This window comes from Malaya genurostris, chromosome 3, assembly GCF_030247185.1.
Source record: "Malaya genurostris strain Urasoe2022 chromosome 3, Malgen_1.1, whole genome shotgun sequence".
Taxonomy (NCBI): Eukaryota; Metazoa; Arthropoda; class Insecta; order Diptera; family Culicidae; genus Malaya; species Malaya genurostris.
Genome location: NC_080572.1, coordinates 116,365,066 through 116,387,923, shown reverse-complemented (window position 1 = coordinate 116,387,923; position 22,858 = coordinate 116,365,066). Strand labels below are relative to the sequence as shown.

The window sequence follows — 22,858 nt, the reverse complement described above, 5'->3', positions numbered from 1 at the left end:
TCCACTGTACGGTGACACTAACAGCACCTCTAGTGAGAAACGGGTGTACTTTTTTCCGTTAGCTACTGTCATAAATAAAATAAACCTAGATTCCCAAGTGTAATAGTAATGTAGTTGAGCAACCCGTGATACCAAAAGCGCCGTCTGGTGTAAAATGGGTACGTAAATGCTCCTAAAATGCATGTACAAAGTTACCTGCGCATTTAACACAACCACAGTAGCATAAATCAAATAAACATAGATTTCCCACTGTACGGTGACACTAACAGCACCTCTAGTGAGAAACGGGTGTACTTTTTTCCATTCAATGAAAGATAATCATCAATACTATTTTCGTCAATTGGCAATGTTTTGATCATTGATCCAAAGCATAAACAAAAGTATATGCGCGGATTTACGACAAAATAGTTTTTCAAGAAAAAAGCCGTTCTAGTGTGATATTTTGAAAGCGAGACTAGCTGTAGTGTTGGAGATATTTAATGGGTTCGAGTTACTATTAAGCTTGTTAAAAAATACTAAATAATTTGATTTGTTTCCAATCATAGAAACCGTTATAAATTGTTCTTCAAACGAAAGCGAAAGTCTAAAAACTTATTAAAAACGAATCGACTGTCAAGTTTTGCCACTTGATATGGATAACTAGCTATTACTAATGTTTTCGAGTCAAACTGGCTTTAACACAAATGCGAGTAACAAAACGACGAATGTACACTGCGATTTTTGTAAAGCAACTTACAAATTACAAAACGACGAAGTCTCGTTTTTGCCTAAAAGTTATTTTTGTGGCTACAATTAGTGAATTAGTCACTATGATACGTTGCGCGCATACAGTGATGTACCAAATCGGCTTTTTTTATTCTCGGGAATAGTTCCGTGGGAAAAAACCCGGTCAATTAGGTTTTTTTCATGGGAAAATTGGGTTCTTTCCTTTTTGGGTATTTTTCTAGGTAAAACACTAATAAATAATATTTCTGGACTCTCATATTTATTTAATAAGGTTTTATTGATTTTCCGAAGAATTTGAAAAATTTGTTGAGTCAACATCCCTTAAATTTTTGGCAATATCGGGTTGAACCCACATTTCTTTGCACAATTTGTAATTATAAAAAAGATAAGTTAATTTTCCCGCTCGTTCGGTGGTTAGGCAATTGCACCTCTTATTATGCATCCAACCAAATGTGCTAAAGGATCTCTCCGTCGCTGCTGATGTTGTTGGTGATGAAAGAATTCCAATGGCAACTTGATATAATCCGGTTCTCGGAGCGTGTGTTTTCCACCATAACAGAGGGCGCATAGTCTCTGCCGCTTTTCAAATAAACATACGGCCCCAGATTACTTCACGCTGTCAATGCAAAATGACAATAGTTTATCATGCAAACTAACTTTATGTGATGAAATTTGAACAGTATAAAATATGTAGGGAAGCGAGATTTTGAAATAAAATTATGGAAGTTTATAATTTGGACGAAAAGACAAAAAACCCAAACTTTGGGGTTTTTCAAGCTCTTGGGGAAAAAAACCCGGTTAAAACCCAAAAAATAAAAACCAGGTTGGAAGGTTTTTTCCCGACGGTTCATCACTGCGCGCATACAAATTGAATTTTTTTGTCTTTTTAGAGCTTGGTAAAACTGAGACTGGCTCAGCGTAGTTTCATCAAGCGAACACTTCACAAAACTGAGTTGGGTTCGCACTTAGCAACGGGGGTGTGAGCAAACCCGATATAAAAATCAGGTTCGAAACTGACTCGATTTTAAGTTCAATTACGTTGAAACTAGGTTCAAAACTTGTTTAAAAAACAGTTTGACAGCAGTTAGGGTGGAAACAGGGTTAGGTTTGGAATCAAGCGAAAACGACATTAGTGAAGAGAAAAAGTTGTTTTAACTACCTATTTTTAACAAGCATTTAATATTTCGCGATTATTTTTCAACATAGCTTTTCTCCGTTTAGCCGCAATGTTATTCGTCGTTTTGAAAATTTCATGCTGAAATGATCTTTCTTACATTTGCGCACTGGCGAGTTCATTAATAGCATGCTTGTTGCTCCGATGATGTCGGAGTGCTGATTTAGTAACAAAGTTTTTAGTACAGCCATCGACATTGCAATGAAATACTTCTGCATTTATCTCAAACGTGTGGATATGCCTTAAATGTGATGTTAATTCACCGGAAGTTACAAATCGCTTTTCACAAAACGAACAAGAATGATTCTTTTCTCCTCGGTGTACTTTCATATGAACATATAAACCGTTCCTGGTACCAAGCTGTTTATCACAAAGAGTACATGAATATGTCTTCCGAAAACCTTTTTCCGAATGAGCCGACGCTTTGTGTTCCTTCAACTCATTCGATTGCTTATAGGCTTTCGAACAAAGATTGCAGACATAAGGTCTTTCATTGGTATGAATACGCATATGTCTACGCAAATCGTCTGATCGAAGAAATGAACGGTTGCATAAATTGCATGACTTTCTTGATTGTGAATCTTTAGAATGGATTTTCCTATGTCGATTCAATGTCTGTGACTGACTGAATGTTTTGTTGCATGTTTCACACCGATTTTGCTTTTTCTCGTCGGTTGAGAATTTATTTGCATCTTCTGACACGTCTAAAGCACAATTTCCAACTTCTGCATGTGTTTCCAAATCGTTGTGTTCCAACTTTAGACCATCTCTTGACAAGTATTCCTTCAACATGACATCAGTGCGACGACACATTTCGACAAACTGGAATGCCAAGCGAGCCTTTTCAATACATGAAAGGCATACACTGTTTGGTATTTTAAAGCTTTGTTTGTTGATCTGTAAATTAAGCAATAATTAATCAAAGCGCATTTACTGGGGCATTTAAAGTTACATCGTCATCTATAAACAAGCAGAGAATTTCTTCGAAAGACTGAATCTTTTCTGTGAGAATGTCTTCCTCAACAAAAATTTCTTCAATCTGATACAGTTCCCCATCCACAGCGTTGTCTTCAATTAAACATGTTCGGCATACTGATGGTAGTTTCGCAAAAAAGTCTTTTTGTTCTAAAACCGACTTTGGTTTTGATGTTCCTTCCATTGCAGTAAACCTAGATTGGTAACATCAATTATGCTAGTAATAATTCTTAACACAATAGATTTTAAATGGATCACAAAAGTAAAAGGAAAACGAGAATAGTATTAATCAACCTACGACCAAAGTTTTCTTCTTCTTCTTCTTCTTCTTCTTTTCTATGTGCCACCGCTGTTGACAGCAGTAGCCAGAGATGCCAGGTAAAAATTTCAAATATCTGCAGACAGGGTCTGTAAATCTGAAAAAAAATCTGCAGTCAGAAGTATGTCTTGCTGGCAGCAATTTCTATACAAAGTATGACACGCAAAACTGACTTGGTGAGCAAAAAAAAAAAAAAAAAAGGTCGCGGAAATTTTCAAAGTCTGTAAATATAGACGAAAGTCTGTGAGAATTTCAAAAATCTGCAAAAGTCTGCGAGAATTTTAAAAGTCTGTAAAAGTCTGCACAACAAAAAATGTCTGCAGCACTATACCCCAAATCTGCAGATTTACAGACAAATCTGCAGACCTGGCATCTCTGGCAGTAGCAAAGGGGAATGGCACAGCCGTGAGGCTATATTGCCAGCGATATTGTTTTGAGTCGGGTGGACTTTCGTTTTTCTGACTGGCATCTCTGGTCATAATGACAAGTAGGCTGAAAATTCTTATGATTGTCTTTATATAGTGCTGTTGATTTCGCGTAGAAAGCTGGTTACATTTTGTAAAAGTTTGCAGTCTTGTTTGTTGTATATTTGATAAATATTCCTGTATTCATCTAATTTGTATTTTCGTCTTATAGTGGTGTGTTTCACGCAAGAAAATAATACATGTTCAGAGTTATCTGTTTCGTTGCAATCATTACAGATACTGTGATCTGTTATTTTCATTTTATAGAGCCAGAAATTGGAGTAGTCGTGTCCAGATAATAATCTATTTAGTGTACGGACCTCGATATTGTTCAGCGGCAGTTTGTGGTGCCAGGGTTTTTTAGGGATCGTGTTGCTTATTTGGAAGAATTTTCTTCCTTTTCCAAGTTCGGCAGTATAGTTGATATACCAATGCTGTGTTTCTGCATCGGTTATCGTGTCGAAGAATATCATCGCGTCATGAATAAAAAATTTGTTTTCACAGATTCTATCACTGATGATGCCCGCTTTCGCCAATTGATCGGCCATCTCGTTCCCATTTAATCCCGTATGTCCGGGAATCCATTGGAGTGATGTTCCGGTTTTCGGAGTCTTTTGCAGGAGCTGATCTATAACGAAATCCCGCCGTGTGTTGTTTTTGTTGCTTGTTATTATATCGCATCCGGACTTTGAATCCGTCAGGATTACCGCTCCTGTAATAGAGTTCCTTTCAATGTACTGTAGTGCTACGTATATAGCTTCAATTTCGGCAGAAACAATGCATACACTGTGCAGTAACCGTAGACTCATTCTTATATTTCTCGATTCGTGATATATGCCAATGCCGCAGGTTTCTCCATTGCTGGATGCATCAGTGTAGAATAGTTGACGTTTGTTGTATTTTCCATGAATCAGGGCTAAAGAGAGCTGTTTGAGAATTTTTACGTTTGTTGTTTTCTTAGGCCATGGCTCATCGTTCCAGGTGGAGGAAATTTGCACTTCTTCGTATCGTCTGTCACTTTTTGTCTCGTAAGACATATTCTGGAATACGTGTTCAAAACGTTGGAATGTTCTTTCTGTAAGTGAAACTTTGGTTGTATCGTGCGTGTTCAATTGCTTTAGTTGGTTCCATACTGGCGATCTAGCATAGCAGTGTTTGACCAGTTGACGTCCAACTATCTTTGTCCTTCTGAACGGCAAAGGCTGTTGTGCTGATATTGACTGCAATGTGTTCAGTGGTGTTGTTCTCGTGCAACCGGTTATTTTCCTTAGACATGCATTATTAATTGTTTCTATTTTTTTCAGGTTTGAGGTGCTAGCCGATCCGTAGATGCTTACACCGTATTCGATGAACCCTCTGAAGAGCGTGCTGTATACTAATGCGAGTGTTTCAGGGTGGCTGCCAAATTTTAGTCCACTGATTATTTTTACTATGTTTAGTCTTTCCGCTAGTTTGCGAAGGAGTCCACGGATGTGTGGGCCATATCGCAATGACTTATCTAGTGTGATGCCTAAATAAGGATGCATTCTTACAGTTTTGTTGTTTTCCACACTTATGTTCATTTCTTTTGGACTGTTGTTGAAAACTATCACCTTAGTTTTTTGTACGTTGATGGTAAGGTTTAGGTTTTTGGCCTTTTCAACGAAGACATCCAAGTATTGCTGGCCACGTGACTCTATTTCTTCAGTGTTGCGTCCTTCTATAATGACTGCAAAATCGTCAGCATATTGCACAAGCACAACGCCTTCTACTTTTATGCTGTGTAACGTCTTTGTATATAAGTTGAACATTGTGGGCGATAACACATCTCCTTGTGGTAACCCTTGGCTTACATGACGTTTTAGATTGTGTTTGCCGACTCGTAGTTGGATAGGTCTGTTAACCAAAAATGCAATCATCCAGCTGGCGAATTCTGGTGGGATGTTATTGTTCAATAGCTCTTGTTCTAGCAATTCTATCTTCACAGCATTGAATGCGTTGCTGAGGTCTATGAATACTACCGCTGCTATGTGATTGTCGCGTTTTATTTGCATAATTTTGTTGGTGACATATTCTATACAACTATTCTTGGACCTCCCCTTGCGGAAACCGTAGGATAGTTCCGGTAGTATGAATTTTTTGTCGAGATGCTGTTGTAGTTTGTTTAGTATGGCTGCGTTGAGCATTTTCAACCCACAGTTGACGAGCGAGATAGGCCGCGTACCATCTACCGTTTCAGGATTTTTTCCTGGTTTGGGAATGGCAACGATTTTTATGGTTCGCATTTCCTCAGTTATCAAATTTGTTCTCCACATGTGGTTCATGTCACGAATAATGTTGTTCCGAACTTCGGTATTTAGCACTTTAAGAGAGTTGTAAGAAATACTATCGGGTCCAGGTGATGAGTTCACTTTAGCTGCAAGGAAGTTTATCCAGAACTCTGTGTTGATTATGTCATAATTCGGTCGGTAAAAAGGCATTAAATCCAAAGCGATCTCCCTTGGAAAATGTTTGTCTAAGAATTGTTGTGCTAATGCGGGATCGTCGTGGACAAGAATATTCTGTATTGTTTTCTTTTTTCCATTCAAGCGCTTCAGATTCTCCCAGACCGTTTTAAGGGGTGTTCGAGGATCGAAACTACTCACAAATTCCTCAAATCGTTTTTTTGAAGACTCTTTCTTTAATATTTTGAACTTGGCTTCCGTTCTTTTGAAAACTAGGAGTTCTGTTAGCCCTCCCGTTCTGTTGAATGCGCTCCTGGCTAGCCCCTTGGCTTGCCAGGCCTCTTCGACCTCGTCTGTCCACCAAAACTTGGGATTGTATCTATTTTTTTGCTTCGAGTTTTTGAGTATATTTTTAGAGGTGGCCTGCAGTTCTTGGAAGTTTACTACCGTTAATGCGCTGATTTCTTGGAAAGCCTTTTGAACTTTTTTCTGATTCACGAAATTTTGTTTTTTAATAGGTTTTGTTAGGTGAATGTTGGTTTCTATCACCATATGCTTGCTGCCTATGCTATAGTCAAGTATTTTCATGGATGTGTTGAGGAGTAGTTGAGGGGTGACTAAGACGAGATCAATGGTGGAAGGTGACTTTCCTAATTCAGTTGGTATGAAGGTTGGCTGACCATCATTAAGCAGGATGATATTTTCTTCATTTATTAGTTCAAATAACGCAGTTCCTTTATTATCAGAATGTTTTGGATCCCATGAGACGTGATGTGAATTAAAATCACCTCCCACAATTACTTTGTCAAACCTCATCAGCTTATGAAAGATATTTTTGAGATTTTCTTTTAGTTCTAAGTGAAATATGTTTGGAGCGACGTATATCGACACCAGGATCAGATCATTGTTGGCAATTTTTCTTGCGACTGCTTGAGTCTTAGGGAAACTTGGAACTTCTATAATGCACGTTTTTAGCTCTTTATTGATAATTAGTCCGGCACCTCCGTAACCATCATCCCTAGAATTCAGGTACGTATGGAACCCTGGCACCCTATATTTTACATTTTCGTGTTCCGGTTTTGTCCAGCACTCCGAGACGAATGCTGCATCATATTTTTCATTAATTAGCGTTCTAGTCAATTCGTCTTTATGTTTTTCAAGGCTTTGGATGTTTAATTGCAAGAATTTAAGGTTGTACTCTGACGTGTATACTTACTGCTTGTTGATTGCACCCTTCGACCAATCTAACCTGCTTGGTCTTGTATCGGGTCTGTCTCGGGAACGAGACCTGTCTTTCATCTGATTCAATGTACGCTGTTGGTTGTTACTCGCTACTGTTTTCGAGCCATTTCCAGTTCTAACTGTTCGAGTATCCATCTGTTCTTCAATTTTTTCCTTTCGCTGTTCCTCAATTGTTCGAGCCCATTTTTCGAAATCGTCGACACGAAATTTATTGAACAACGCTACGCCGTTCTGTTGCTCTTCTCTCTCCATTTTCTTCTTTTTATCTATGTTCGTTTTTTCTTGAGTTTTGGAACTGGCCTCGTTTATGGGACGCTTGTTCTGTGCTTTGTACAGTTTTTGATTGATAGGTTTATGTGATCCATTGACCATCTTCGCATAGCTTTCCGCGATAGTGGGGAACTCGTCGGTGTTATCTAAGATGTCGTATCGATTTTGTGTTAATATTGGGTTCTGCTCTTTTACCTCAACGTAGGTGAGTGTGGTCTTTGCCATTATAGATTTGATGTTTTTTTGACGGATCCTTTCAGGGCAATTTTCATCAGATGTTTTGTGGCCGTCGTTGTCTCTGCAGTATAGACATTTTGTTTTATTCTGACAGTGCTCGTACTCTGTTTCATCGTGCTGGAGAGAGCAATTTCCGCATCGTTTTTTGGAGCGGCAGTTATCTGTTTTATGATTATACCGTAAGCAATTGAGGCATATGATGGGTTTGTTTATGAATGGTCTCACTTTATTTATGCAACAGTACAGTCGAACTTCGAAAGGCAATTTGCTGGTACGAAAAACTATGCTAATTCGATGGGTTGGTAGCTTATTTCCTGCTTCAAAGCGGTGTAATCTGTTGATTGCGAGGATGGGGTATTCGCTGCTGATATTCTCTAAAATTTCTTCCAGTTCCATATCAACTGGAACACCCGCTACTACTCCGGTTACTGATATAAAACTGCGCGGTATGTAAACTTTGTAGTTGCATTCTTTTAGAAGAGAATCTGCCTGCATCTTGTTCGCTGTTTTATAATCTTTCAGAAAAACAAGTATCTTGTTGCGGCCCAGAGCTCGCATGTTCTCGATGCTTCTTTTATATTCGTCCTGTTTAAAAAACAATCTTCCCAGGGATAACTTATTAATCCTTTGTTGACCGTTGTCGTCATTCTTTATCTGGACAATCACTCTGTATGGATATACGTCATGTTCATTGTATTCGTATACAGTATATGTTTTCGATCTCTGCCTCTTGTCGGGTGGATCGGACATTTTGAGGTTAGATTTTCACTTTTTCTTTCACACTCTTAAAAAATGCAATTTTTACGCGTAATTCAACAAATATCACTGTTTAACCGTATATGCTTTCAATTTATACAATTTTTCCTATTTTGAAGGATTCCGTATAATGTAAAAATAACTGTTTTCCGAAGCGAATCGCGACAACACGTTATCCGAAATTTGCCACTCAACCGGAAGTCGACCAAAGTTTTCAACTAAAAAATAAAATCTCTTCTTCTTCTTCTTCTTCCTCTCTGTTCGCAGCTGACATCCGTCACGCTGCTGCTGCGGAAAGGGCTAGTAACTATAGATTATATGCCCTGCTATTTTATTGGTATAGTTTTGCTTCAAATGCTTAGTTGACACTCATTCACGAAACAACAAATTTCTTTCAACAGGGTTTCATTGTTTGTTTTAAACATTTCAATCAAGTTAGAATATTTGCATTCAAAAGAATATTCTGTGCGTACATTTGTATAACGTAGGCAGTATAAAATATCGTCACAGACTAACAGACAGGGCACTCAAATTAGATTCTTCAATCATCTTAACGGTCATTTCGAATATTCCTTTATTTGGGACAGTACTCACATGTGTCATGATGGCGCCACGTTACCCTATCAAAAACATCATGTCTGTCATCTAGACTGTGTTTAATTTTTTCATTTACCAACAGAGTTGCCGTTCATACAGAATTACCTGTAATGTATTGATTTGTATACGTCCGTGCGAATTTCATGCAGGATTCAGATTTAATACATATTGCCAAAACTATATACATAATTGTCCCTACTTCTCATCCTCCAACGCAATACAAAATCGAACCCGTTTTGTTACAATATTTACTTGCTTCTGGTCTGCCACCACTTGATTTCGAGTGAAAACTACCACCACAATAAAAAATAGTCTAGATGAACAACATTGAGTCAAATAAACGGCTACCTTCCAACATCGCGAAAAAGTTAAATATATTATCAACGTAATCCAATAATTTATTGTGACGATTCAATTTCAAATATTTTGATGAAATCAGGCATCCCTGCAAGCAGCTGATCGGTGTTGACAAACGAGGGGAAACCAACTAGTATAAAAACTTTTACATTACACAAGGGGTGTACAGATAGTAAATACACAGACTAACAGACATGACAGTATGAGTAAATTCTTATGAAAATATTATTTCGTGATGCACTAGTTCCACCTATATTGAACTGCGCGAACTATTTACCACAGACTAACAGACAGGACACTCAAATTAGATTCTTCAATCATCTTAACGGTCATTTCGAATATTCCTTTATTTGGGACAGTACTCACATGTGTCATGATGGCGCCACGTTACCCTATCAAAAACATCATGTCTGTCATCTAGACTGTGTTTAATTTTTTCATTTACCAACAGAGTTGCCGTTCATACAGAATTACCTGTAATGTATTGATTTGTATACGTCCGTGCGAATTTCATGCAGGATTCAGATTTAATACATATTGCCAAAACTATATACATAATTGTCCCTACTTCTCATCCTCCAACGCAATACAAAATCGAACCCGTTTTGTTACAATATTTACTTGCTTCTGGTCTGCCACCACTTGATGTCGAGTGAAAACTACCACCACAATAAAAAATAGTCTAGATGAACAACATTGAGTCAAATAAACGGCTACCTTCCAACATCGCGAAAAAGTTAAATATATTATCAACGTAATCCAATAATTTATTGTGACGATTCAATTTCAAATATTTTGATGAAATCAGGCATCCCTGCAAGCAGCTGATCGGTGTTGACAAACGAGGGGAAACCAACTAGTAAAAAAACTTTTACATAACACAAGGGGTGTACAGATAGTAAATAGTTCGCGCAGTTCAATATAGGTGGAACTAGTGCATCACGAAAAAATATTTTCATAAGAATTTACTCGTACTGTCATGTCTGTTAGTCTGTGATATCGTGTTCTGCAGTTTCCGGCTCATCACATATCTCACAAGAGCAATCCTCTATTATCTTCATTTTTGCGAACCAATATCTTGAGAAATCGTACCCTGCCATCAGTCGATTCAGTAATCGTGTTTCTCTGTTATTGAATTTATTTTACGAACCCAGGTTTGGTATGGATCGTGTCCTACAGTTGATAATATTTTTTCCTTTTTTTCAGCGTAGCTTTTATACCAATAATCAACCTTTTCTTTAATTTGATTTTTTATCTTCCAGATAGCATCTTTCTTGTTCAATTTTGAAGTAGATCCGCAGTCGACGTTGAGAACTTTCGAGTTGCTCTAGATTGAGCTGGTGCAAAAAAGAAACCGAGTACGATTACTTCAGGCACTATGTCTTGACCAAGAACTTAGACTTAAGCATAAAAGCTGGCAATCCGCTAGCTGTGAAAAGATAAACAATGGTAGCTAGGGTTACTGTAACTGTTATTTCGAAAACAACAATTTCTCAGACCGCGTTGCCAATATCAAACATTTTTAATAAGATATCATTTTGACATTACCAGTTACTGAGGGGTAGCTCGATTTACGATACAGTTTTAAAAGCGAGTGGCAGGTCGTGTCGTCGGTCTGGTTTTGGCTACCTGGACAGTTATGGCCACCAGACGACTACCAAAATTGATTCAGTGACGGTTGTCAAACAAAGTCGCCTGTATCTAAGTTAGCCGAGCGTTTTAATCTTTTCACCTTCGCTGAAAATGTTAAAGATTTCAATGTGGAAAAATCCTGGTGGATATGGTTGTATCAAATACAAATTATAATACGGAGTACTCCGACAAATTTTCAAGGGCACATTTTGCATCGTGCGATACATTGTCAAGATGCACTGTCAAACTGACAATGTACCTAAACGATTTTTCCATCAAACTAGCAACACTGAAAAGTGAAAATTCACCCATCTCACACCGGCATGTGAGCACCAGCCATTTGAAAGTATACTGATTACGTTGAGCCCCTCGCGTTCCGAGCCCCAAACACTGCGATGTTTTGATACTCATCGCGACTCTCAAATTGTGAAAATTATCCCCGCTTGATGTCCTAAAACACTGTCTGCTGTATTTAAGGTAAACCGACAAGTTATTGTGAGAGAGTCGACCCAAATTCACTAATTTTCGTGCACTAAACAAGGTAAACACGTAAAACAAATGTATTACTGTTTGTTTGTTTATGTTGCAATCAGCTGATTTTGAAGTTCCGATTTTGATTCCATCAAGATGGGGTCGTGAAAATTAATTCACCATAGTTACTGTTTATTTTTATGAAAAAGACGTAAACAGTTTTGTTTTGTCTGCAAATCGATAGCCAGAAATACAAATCCTCCGAAGTTCGGAACATTCCAACGATGAACTCTGCGTGGCTAAGTTTGATTCTGCTGGGAAATCTTGTGCGACGCAATAGTGAAACGGACCAAAATATTAACCGTTCAATTTGAACTCGTTATATCGAATTTATCATGATCTAGTGATGAGGTAGTATTCCCAAATTATAAAAATTCGCTTATATTTTATCGACTAATCTTTGTATACAGTTTTGACTATCTGGAATACTCCACATAATTTAAGGCAAGAATCGCACGAATGTGCATAGGATAGTTCGTAAGAATCGCTTTATCGGCTTCCGTGACAACGAATAATCGTAAACTTTTGCCGACGGAACTGATTCTCCAAACCGATCATCTGCCAACGTCAGTCAGATATCGACAGCATAACAAATATTACAATTTCTCAGAATGATAATACGGTCCGACATACCAGGGTTGTTAAGTAAGTGTGGTTTACGATCATGAATTTGAACGGTGATATATTTAACATTTTATTCCAAGTAGGAAAATCGTCGGTCGTATAGCTAACGGGCCTGCGTATGCCATACATCTAGTAATGACAAATACAAATAATAATACCCCTAAGTCCCATACAAACGAACCGCCAATGTTTGGTTTACAGCCTGAACAAGTAAGCCTAGCAAATTACTCCCTTTTATTGCGATAGTTTGAAAATGTTGAAGGAGATCGTTTCTGGCAACGCTTTATGCTAGTTGCTACGGTGCAAAACAAACTTTTTTGTTTATGTTTATCGTTGCTGTATTAAACTGCAACAATCAGTCTAAATATCACCGGCACTAGCACAAAAGATGAAAAATGAACACAAACACCCACGAATCTACAAATATCAATACAGCTAGTAGTATATTCATGGTGGCTTAACCATTCTAGATTATTGTTTAACTTACATTTCGCTTGTGATCTTGATTCTCAGATAAAAACTGTTTGTTTATTTATTTTTCACTATAATAAACAGTAACTATGGTGAACTTGTTCTTACCCTTCAGTGTTGCTAGTTTCATAGAAAACTCGTTAAAGTACATTGTCACTCTGACAGTGTATCATGACAATGTACCGCACGATGCAAAATGTGTCCTTGAAAATTTGTCGGAGTACTCCGTATTATAATTTGTATTTGGTAATGACACGAGTACCCAGAACAGTTAAACAAATTACGTCATTGGCCTGTGTTGGATACTGACTATGAAGTAACTGGATAACCGAAAATTCTAGTGCATTCCTACCGGTTGATGAACCCTTCGAGTAAGAATCGTTCTTAGTTCACGAATCATCTCACTGAATAAACTGTTCGAAGGACAGCTTTTCAGGTGAATCCATACATTCGGAATGTGAAACAAACGATTGAACAGGAAGATCCGGTGGAAGCTTCATGCAACCATTTATTCAAAAAAGTAAAGGCGGTGCGTGCCAAATCTACATGACTGTTAAGGTCATTGGTATGGCTGGCTAAAACGATAGTGTTCGCTACAAAGAAGTAACACGTGTTTCATGGTGGATGAATATATATTTTATTTGTAAGCACTAATTTCGTTACAGATTATCGTTGAAGATTATTACTGTTAATGCAATGTTTAGTGATTAGCTGTAATCGTTTTAAGGACACTTCTCGTTTTGATTTTCCTCCGAAGTGCTTGGTCGTACCGTCGTTATTACCTGCTAACCCAACTAACTCGTCAAGAATTTGATTCGGAGTTCAGTATAATCTTCAAATGGATTCCGAATCAAACACCAACCGATTCCGAACCGATCCGAGTCGGAATCGATTGTTGCATCTGGTTCGGAATCCGTTTGGAAATCATACTTCCAAATCAAATTCCATACGAATTGATTGGAAAAGGGGCTAAAGGAGATGAAGACATTTTGTATTTCAGTCAACTCCTGCAAAATGTGATAATTTCTTTAGTGAGTGAGAAAGTTCGTTCGTTACACGTTACAAGTATTGTTGTATTAAAAATAAAGAATCCGTTCCATAATACGATCGAATTTAATCATTCAAGCACTACCGAAAACTAATTGTCAAAGCTAGGTGCCTTGGTCTATTATTTGAATCGACAATACTTGCAAACCGGTGATGATTGAGGTGGCCTAAAGTGAATCAAGTCTAATAAAGACATGATCCCAAGATCCAACGATAGTGTTCTGTATTATTCCAAGTTTTAAAATTTCTTCATTGAACGTTGCGATCAAATAGGGATTTTATGGCATCATTTTCTATTAGAAGAGATGCCCCAAAACTATTCCAGAAATCACGTTCACTTTCAATATAAATGAAATCAACTGTTAAACCGGCAATTAGTTGCGTAGTATGTACATAAATCTGTTCTGCTCTTCCAGAAATAAATGTTTTATTCTGTGAAGTAGAAAATAAGCGGTTTACTGACACACTCAGCAGAACCACTAGCGGGATTTTCAGAAAGCAAAAGAATACATAATATTTTCCCTGCTAGAGCGTACGGTTATATCATGCTGTACATTCGACTCATTCAGCCATAATGTTACGATACAACCAGAATCATGAGGTTTTCGATCTCTGCGATTATTAAATACTGCATAACTGGTATTCAGCATGCAATACATAAAGTCAGGAAAACAACAAACAAACTAGTTCCGTATCATGGCAACTTCAATATTGCGTTGCCAGATATGTTTTTTTTTCTACCATTCTGATATGTCAGTTCAAAACTAAGGGATGGGCTAGGCCAACTTGTTCTTTTGGTGAACCAAAAAAATTGCATGCTTTTGTATGGGACTTAGGGGTATTATTATTTGTATTTGGTTGTATATCTGGCAGCGGTGAGACAGTTGGTCACCAGAATGTCTGCCAGCCATATTTTTCCAGCTGGCAGCGTTTTGTCAGCCATCTGTCAGCCATGCGTATCTGGGGTTGTTTGAAGATCCGTTCTGCTCGTAGCTAGGGAAAACGGAAATTTCGAATTACTCGATTATTTAATAATCGAGTACAATTTTGAAACTAATCGATTTGAATTTAATCGATTATCTGGGTTATTAATTGATTACTCGATTATTTATTCGATTATTACTATGGGCTTTTTAATTATTCGATTAGCTCAATAATCGAATATTATTTTTAAGCTAATCGTTTAAATATTACTCGATTATCTGGGTTAATAATCGATTACTCGATTAATCGATCGATATTACGACATCCCTACTCGTATAGCTTGTTTCCACCTTAACAGTGCGGTGAACTTGTGAGCTGCGCCGCTGCTCACGATGTAAAATACCCTGGTGATCACGTTTTTCTATGTGTTAGTGCGGTTGTCATTTTATTTTGGAATAACAGAGAGACGTGAAGAAGAAAAAACATAAACAAATGACGTTCCGGGAGTTGCTTTTATGAAAATATTTAGAGTTGGTTCTGTTTGCGAAAATATTGACAGCGAAATGCGGTGTTTTGTTCCCGGATGTTTCAATCGTTTTCATCACCTGCATTTGAAATGCCACCCACAGCACAATCACTGCATTATCTATAATAACTGTAATAGATACCACAGTGCGATCCGCCAAATCCTTCCTCCAACGCAGGGGTTCCCAAAGTGGTCGATATAGACCCCTTGGGGTCGATATCCTTTTTGCGGGGGTCGACGTAAACGAAAACTGGCTATGGGGGTCGACGTAAACGAAAACTGACTATGGGGGTCGAGATCTTGAAATCGACCCCCTATTGCTTGATATAAGTTGTTATTTGAAATATTTACGCTAAAAAAGTTGTGTTCATTTCACCATCCACAGAAATAGGTAAGTATTTACATCAATATTAAAAGAGCAAGAAATTGAATTTTCAAAGGAATTTATTGATGGAGGTCTGAGTAAAGTTTAGTAAAGGGGTCCATGACCCAAAATAGTTTGGGAACCCCTGCTCCAACGAAATGAACAGAATCGAATGTGTGTAAAATTTTCTATATTTCGACGTTACCTTGCAAGCCCTTTAAGAAAAAATGTTCCGATATTCAATTAGTGCCAAAGATTCGCCAGGCTGCGCGACAATTGGAGTAACTTAGAAGTTAAATCCCGATCTGAAATGGTCGTTTGTTTATGTTTACATGCTTGAATCCCGGCGCGCCATACTTAATTTCGTGAGAAAATTACCAACACAACCAAAACTGTCTTATCACGCCACCAGTGTATTTTACGTCGTGGCCGCTGCTGCGGTTCTTTGAAAAAGAGCTGTGAGCAGTCAAGTCACCTCAATTTATAGATTCGATTCACTGGAACAGCTCAGGAGCGAATTACCTATCTCTAGTTTGTCGGTTTTGTTCTTTCCAAAAAAAAAAACAAGTGATTCAATTTTCTTTAGCGGTCAGCAAATATTTTTAAATTACCTTTCAAAATGCGAAAAAACATGATCACAACTCTAGATATCAATTTAAATATAGATGTGAATACAGTTGAAACATGTTCTCGCATGGTTCAAACAGTAATCAAGGTGTTGTTATTTCAACGTTGTCAAATCCCGTTCTGCTTCGAAGTGTTTCAAAGTATTGTGAAAAAAATTCCAAGCTCTCCAGTTGAAAGTCCAGATGAAAATCCCGCATATAACAACTTTCAGATCAGAAGACAATGTAATGCTGCTTCCAAATTGCTTGAATCTATAAGTCATTTATTTGAAGTAAGTTACCTTCAGACCTTTGCGTTGGAAAACATTTGAAATTACATTACCGTATTTTCTGTAGAATAAACAGTGAAAACGCTTATCTAAAAATTCAATGGTTTACATTATAGGAACTATCAGTTGCAATTAAGGAAAGCCAACAAACTTTACAGTTTATGGTTTTGTTTGGAACTACAGTGTACACCGCGAAAGAAGCGTTCCTTATAAATGTTCCGAAGATCAATCGTAATCATCACCGAAATTCTTCGGAAGCCGCTTTAAAACAGCTTGCCATGAAGCTTACCCTAGCGGATGAAATTCAGCTGAAGCCGAAAGTAAAAGGAACCACCAACACATTCTTATTAATTGGTATGAACTCGTCGGAGTCATTTAAAAATTCTACATTGCGGGCAGATCTTGATTCGGATACCTGGCATTTACTAGAAGAATACGAAGTACCGCAAAAGTGCCCAACACTTGTTATTAACTTAACAAGACAAATGGACTCCATGGAAATATACTGTGACATGACTTCGAAATTGAATATTGGAAATAGTAGTAAAGAAGTCGTACCAGTCTGTGATAAGGTAATGTGGTATAAAATTGGAAATGGGTTGAAAGGATTCAAAGATGTTTTAATAAAAGGAAAATCTGTTTGGGATTACGCGCAAGGTCGCTAATGTAGCTAATCCTTGGTTAATTTTTTGAGTTGAATTAATTGTTTGAAGAATACATCCATTTCCAGATGGGTTTTCAACGTGTCAGTATGTCGATTTGTGTCTAGTGCGATGAATGTTCGAGAGATAATTTTTATCTATGTTAAGCCAGCTTAAGTTAGGAAACGACACTCAGAATAAATAAGAAGAAAAAATTAGTAATACTGCAGTGTCTAGTGCGATGAATGTTCGAGGATTAATTTATCTGTGCTAAGTCAGCTTAAGTAAGAAAACGCCACTCAAAGAAATCCGAAGAAAAAGATTAGCAATACCACAGTTTACGGATGTTTTCCCAGAATTTCTTTTTTAAATATTTTAATCAGGTGTGGAGCAGAATTCGTCTGCATTCAATTGTTCGGATTTCAAACGTTAATGTTTGTCATCGATGATCATCTGAATGGTTACTCTATTATCTAAAATTGAACTACCAGCTGAGTTTAGTGGTAAATGTTGATTTTTATTTCATTACCTTTCTTTCAATTGTTCTTACATTACTGTCGACTATGTCGAACAGTAGCAATAGAATCATTTACTTCCGGATTTTTTTTGTCTTAGTTGAAACAATTACAATGCATTTATTTTTTTGTTTTGACTTTTCTATTTCTTTTTGATGCAGTTGTTCGTGTCTTATTAGATTGCGATTTCTCTTGAATCCAGCTCCACACTGCTGGCATATAAACGGTCGGTCTGGTAAATGAACCCGCTTATGATCGTTTAAAATGGTGCTTGACGGAAATTTTCGTTCGCATATATCACAGGAGTACTTTCTTTCCAAATGTTGCATCGTTAAATGTTGGCGCAATTCATTTTGACTAAAGTACGTTTTACTACAATAGGAACATTCAAATGTTTTGCCTAGATGTCGACCTTGATGGATGCGAAGAGAACTTCGATCAGTGAAAGTGCGAGGACAGTGTGTACATCTATAATCTTTTATCTTTAAATGTATCCGCAGATGTTTCTTAAGAGTATTTCTACCCCTATATACATTTTTACAATACATACATTCCATTAAAGGTATTCTCCGGTTGCCTCTTTCTACAAACCCGCATGGTAGTGCTACGATTGCTGCATCCATTAGCTGTTGTTGCTCGATTGATATACTATAAGATGTATCCTCGACCACTTCTTTTTCTACGGCATCCTGTGAATCATTGATATCAACGGTTAAGTCGTCAAACTTTTCTTTCTCTTCTAAATGCTCATTATTCGTATCATCGGAGGAAAATTCGTTTTGATTCATCTTAATTACAATGTTCGGAAAGCCTTCTAGGGTTGATTCTTGAACGTCTGCGTATGTTGTAGATTCAGTTTCTCCATCATGTTGTATAGCTATAAACATGGTAAACTAAATAAAATGTTAAAATATTGATTTAACTCTAGCATACATTCCGTTTCTGTTTCAATCGTTATTGAATATTTCACTGTTTCCAGAAGATCATATGATTTAACACAAGTATTTTCAAAGTCTACAAACTGTTCAATACAACAAATACAGTTCTCACAAATTTTATTGGGATATCCATCATTTTCATCAATTTTTGATAGCAAAACATCCAGGCATTTTTTAAGCCTAGGATTTAGTTCAAATTTATCCGAAAAAATAAAAACGCACTTCTCTTCCGATAAACAGAAGCGACAAAGTAAATCGAACCGATTTAATATTCTTAGCTCATTCATTTTAATAATGTTCTAAAATATTGTTGATCGAAATACGGAGTTCAGTCTTGTATGTTGCACAATACATAAAACTATGCTATTTTCTTTCGCCTTGTCTGTTTACAGACCACCAGCATTGCCAGGTTGCCAGATTTATCTGGAAAATGCCAGATATATCTAGCTGCCCTTACACGTGACAATATTATTGTCAATCCAAAGTATTGTCAATACCGTCAATCCAATTGACTTGGTAACTTGAGTCCGCATTTTTCGAAATAATTAAGCGTTTGAAGCTTCAAATATTGCAACTGAACATTGTAACATTGAGAGAAGAGTCCATTGTACATATTTGACAGTTTCCTCTCTGGAGAAAAAGTATTGTCGGATTGATGAGCAGTTTTGATTTTTTGACAATATTTTCGTCAATCCAATGAAGTTTCCATTACACGATCAAAAGTATTGTCAATACTCCTTGTATTGACAATAATATTGTCTCGTGTAAGGGCTGCTTCTCGCTTCACCAGACAGTCAAACTAACCAGATCTTTTGCCAGATTTTCCAAATTTTCCTACATTTTGTCAGATCTTGCCAGATCTTTACGGTTTTGGCCTCTATACGATAGTTGGTGAGACCTTTTTTGTATATAGTAGACCCAGCCAAATCCAGATAAATTTTTGAGTTTTGGCAAATTTTTGAAAAAATAACCTGGCAGCTCTGCAGACTGCTAAGACCAAGTTCCTCCTAGGCAGTCATGTTTTCGTGACCATCATATTTTCCGCAAAGACGAAAACAACGAAGAAGTATATAAGTTCGTTGTTGCTAAATATCTGTGATATTTAGCTTTGAAAGTTGATTTTTTTATGCTTGATTATAAATGTGATACCGTTATGAAACGTGCGCTGCCAAATTGTAATACTGACTTTCACAATCAATGAAGTGTTTTATTTTACTTCATTTTGTTTACTTTGCTCTAACTGACTTTCTAGCTTTGATGGCCCCGAAGGACTGAGATGTTGGTTACGATAGCACTAGCTGAAGCGCCTTATTGTTGCCACCGCGCTGGCTAAGACCGTTCATGGTTCATCTCGCTAAAGTTGTCTTGTTTGGGTTTCTTTTAGTTTTCATTGATTGTGTTTTATCAGACCCTGTCAGCTTGGAGCGAAATCAATCTTCAGTTCAGCAACGCCATCGCGCGGCATCACATTCAACAATTGATGTCAATTGCATCGGTGCGCAGTGCTGCTATCTTGGCGCACAGACTAACAGACATGACAGTATGAGTAAATTCTTATAAAAATAATTTTCCGTGATGCACTAGTTCCACCTATATTGTACTGCGCGAACTATTTACTATCGGTACACCCCTTGTGTTACGTAAAAGTCTTTTTACTAGTTGGTTTCCCCTCGTTTGTCAACACCGATCAGCTGATTGCAGGGTTGCCTGATTTCATCAAAATTTTTGAAAATGAATCGTCACAATAAATTTTTGGATCACGTTTATATTTAACTTTTCCGCGATGTTGGAAGGTAACCATTTATTTGACTCAACGTTGTTCATCTAGACTATTTTTTATTGTGTTGGTAGTTTTTACCCGAAATGAAGAGGCGGCAGACCAGAAGCAAGTAAATATTGTAACAAAACGGGTTCGATTTTGTATTGCGTTGGAGGATGAGAAGTAGGCATAATTCTGTATATAGTTTTGGCAATATGTATTAAATTTGTATCCTGCATGAAATTCGCATGGAGGTATACAAATCAATACATTACAGGTAATTCTGCATGAATGGCAACTCTGTTGGTAAATGAAAAAATAAACACAGTATAGATGACAGACAGGATGTTTTTGATAGGGTAACGTGGCGCCATCATGACACATGTGAGTACTGTCCCAAATAAAGGAATATTCGAAATGACCGTTAAAATGATTGAAGAATCTAATTTGAGTGTCCTGTCTGTTAGTCTGTGCTTGGCGTGCACGAATTTGACGTTTCTCTCCCCTACTTCTATGTACGAGATTCGATGCGGACTCGCCTGAGGGCGCCATGCTCGCAAAAAAGGATGTTGCCAATGATTTGTTCGGGAAATGTGAAAGCTGGATATCTTGTTAATATGATGTCTTTGGTTTTATTTAGATTTATCCATTTCCTTTTTCTTGTCTTAGAGCAAATTCAGCAGCTGCGAGATTCATATGGGTGGTCTATAATTTAAATGAAACTGAAACAAACGTATCCCCAGCAAGCCGTTCTAGTTTTATTTATTCGACCAGTTCTTCTGTCAAATTTAAAACTGGTCTACGATGCCGTTCTATTTTTTTGTATATTTGAAACACGAGTAAAACACTGCTGGGGCTGCCAGTTTTTCTTGCTATAAAATCCAGATTTAAATTTTGTAACTGACATAAATTATGCATCTAGAACTAAAACACTCCTGAATATGCCCTTAGCGTTTTCTCGGTGAATGGCTGTGTTTGGTTTTGATAAAAAATTTTTTGATGTCTTTCAGGGTGCGAAATTTTATCCTTTCCTTTATTGGTGCCCTGTTCCGACATGTATTTAATGTTTTGGTGTTGTTTTTTAGTATCCCATTGCATATCTTACACTGAGCAAAATGCCATAGTAACTGTAGCCTGTTTTCCATTGCCATTTCAACTATATGCTTAAATAGTAGCAACAATCATGATATATGACTATTCACCATCTGTATTGTATAAATTACTAGACAACAAAGACTACGACTTCATTCAGTAAAAACCATTCAAGCGAAGAGGTTGTGTTTCGATTGTACTGGCTCGTGAGTTAACGGCTGCTACCGAGACAATTCTAAGCTTCAGGTAGTTAAACTGCCCATAGCAAACGCAATATTCGGGGCGTTTCCCGACTGGAAAGCTAGCAACGAAGGCCATCCCGTTCATACGCACAGAGGTGTAGAGACACAGAGGTGCGAGAGCATAGAAGTGACGAGTCACAGAGGTGCCATCGCATAAAGGTGCGAAGACGAAGGGGTGCAAAGGCACAGAGGTGCTAAAGCAACCCAGTGCTGATCTACCAGGTACCAGAATTTGTACGCTGCGTAGGATCAAAAGAGACGGCATATATCGCGAGGTGCTACACTGCAAGCATCGCATTTGATCGCCACCAAGAGCAAAAGCACTGTACCTGGGGTCAGGTACAGCAAGTGCAGTGGTGTTCACAACGACGGCAGAGCAACTGAGATAGCAGTAAACGACAGAAGACTGCCAATTGGAAACAGCAAAAGACTGCCAATTGGAAATCGTTGGAAGAGCTTCACGTCGTTCTTCACGATAAAGGAACAGAGACATCAGCTACAAGGTAGATTTAATTTAATTTATTTTTTATTTCTTATATCTGAAATTTTACTAAACATAAGTTTTTATTTTGGTATTATTAATTTACAAAAAAAATTTAATGTAATGGATGATCTCATGGAAGATCATCCGAATCCGATTCCGGATACTAGTAAAAGTTTAAATACTCCGAGGGCTAAACATTATCCACAGGGTACCACTGGGCCATGGATAGTCTATCTTCGAAAAAAAGAAAAGATTTTAAACTTGATGCAAATTACAAAGGATTTGACATCACATTTCTCTGAAGTTAAAGAAATCTGTAAGGTTAATAGAGATAAAATTCGAGTTGTAGTTAACGACTTGAAACAGGCAAACGATATTGTAACCTGTAAATTATTTGCTATTGAATATCGAGTTTACATTCCATCGAAGGAGGTAGAAATTGACGGTGTTGTGACTGAAGCAAGTCTGACAGCAGATGATTTACTTAAAAATGGAGTTGGCCGTTTTAAAAACTCCATGCTTGAGGGAGTTAAGATACTCGAGTGCAAACAATTGTACTCAGCATCTATTGTCGATGGAAAAAAGTCTTATCGTCCCTCAGATTCGTTTCGCGTAACATTTGCCGGATCTGCA

The 22,858-nt window shown here is 37.5% G+C and overlaps 4 protein-coding genes and 1 long non-coding RNA gene across 6 annotated transcripts; 2 read left to right on the top strand and 3 right to left on the bottom strand.

Annotated features, from left to right (window-relative positions):
• Nucleotides 1–963: 963 nt before the first annotated feature.
• Nucleotides 964–3,373, bottom strand: LOC131436998 (zinc finger protein 891-like). The gene is made up of 3 exons (XM_058606020.1): nt 3,174–3,373; nt 2,853–3,069; nt 964–2,797 (listed from the first exon to the last, which is right to left on the bottom strand). The coding sequence occupies exons 2-3, from the start codon at nt 3,057–3,059 to the stop codon at nt 1,997–1,999; spliced, it is 1,008 nt and encodes a 335-aa protein (XP_058462003.1). The 5' UTR covers nt 3,060–3,069; nt 3,174–3,373; the 3' UTR covers nt 964–1,996.
• Nucleotides 3,374–7,278: 3,905 nt separating this feature from the next.
• On the bottom strand, nt 7,279–9,140 carry LOC131437989 (uncharacterized). Its single transcript, XM_058607719.1, has one exon. It carries the CDS (start codon nt 8,578–8,580, stop codon nt 7,294–7,296), a length of 1,287 nt encoding a protein of 428 aa, XP_058463702.1. The 5' UTR covers nt 8,581–9,140; the 3' UTR covers nt 7,279–7,293.
• Nucleotides 9,141–11,813: 2,673 nt separating this feature from the next.
• On the top strand, nt 11,814–14,921 carry LOC131436215 (uncharacterized). 2 transcript variants are annotated; one of them, XR_009230596.1, is made up of 5 exons: nt 11,814–12,054; nt 12,114–12,348; nt 12,411–13,169; nt 13,235–13,363; nt 13,464–14,921. It is a non-coding gene; the product is annotated as an uncharacterized LOC131436215 (long non-coding RNA). The 2 variants fall into 2 exon arrangements; XR_009230595.1 differs by having other exon boundaries at nt 13,235–13,401.
• A 152-nt stretch (nt 14,922–15,073) lies between these two features.
• On the top strand, nt 15,074–17,239 carry LOC131438661 (uncharacterized). The gene is made up of 2 exons (XM_058608818.1): nt 15,074–16,557; nt 16,671–17,239. The coding sequence occupies exons 1-2, from the start codon at nt 16,279–16,281 to the stop codon at nt 17,217–17,219; spliced, it is 828 nt and encodes a 275-aa protein (XP_058464801.1). The 5' UTR covers nt 15,074–16,278; the 3' UTR covers nt 17,220–17,239.
• A 472-nt stretch (nt 17,240–17,711) lies between these two features.
• On the bottom strand, nt 17,712–19,031 carry LOC131435902 (zinc finger protein 570-like). The gene is made up of 2 exons (XM_058604171.1): nt 18,644–19,031; nt 17,712–18,587 (listed from the first exon to the last, which is right to left on the bottom strand). Exons 1-2 carry the CDS (start codon nt 18,933–18,935, stop codon nt 17,785–17,787), a joined length of 1,095 nt encoding a protein of 364 aa, XP_058460154.1. The 5' UTR covers nt 18,936–19,031; the 3' UTR covers nt 17,712–17,784.
• Between the last annotated feature and the right edge of the window lie 3,827 nt (nt 19,032–22,858).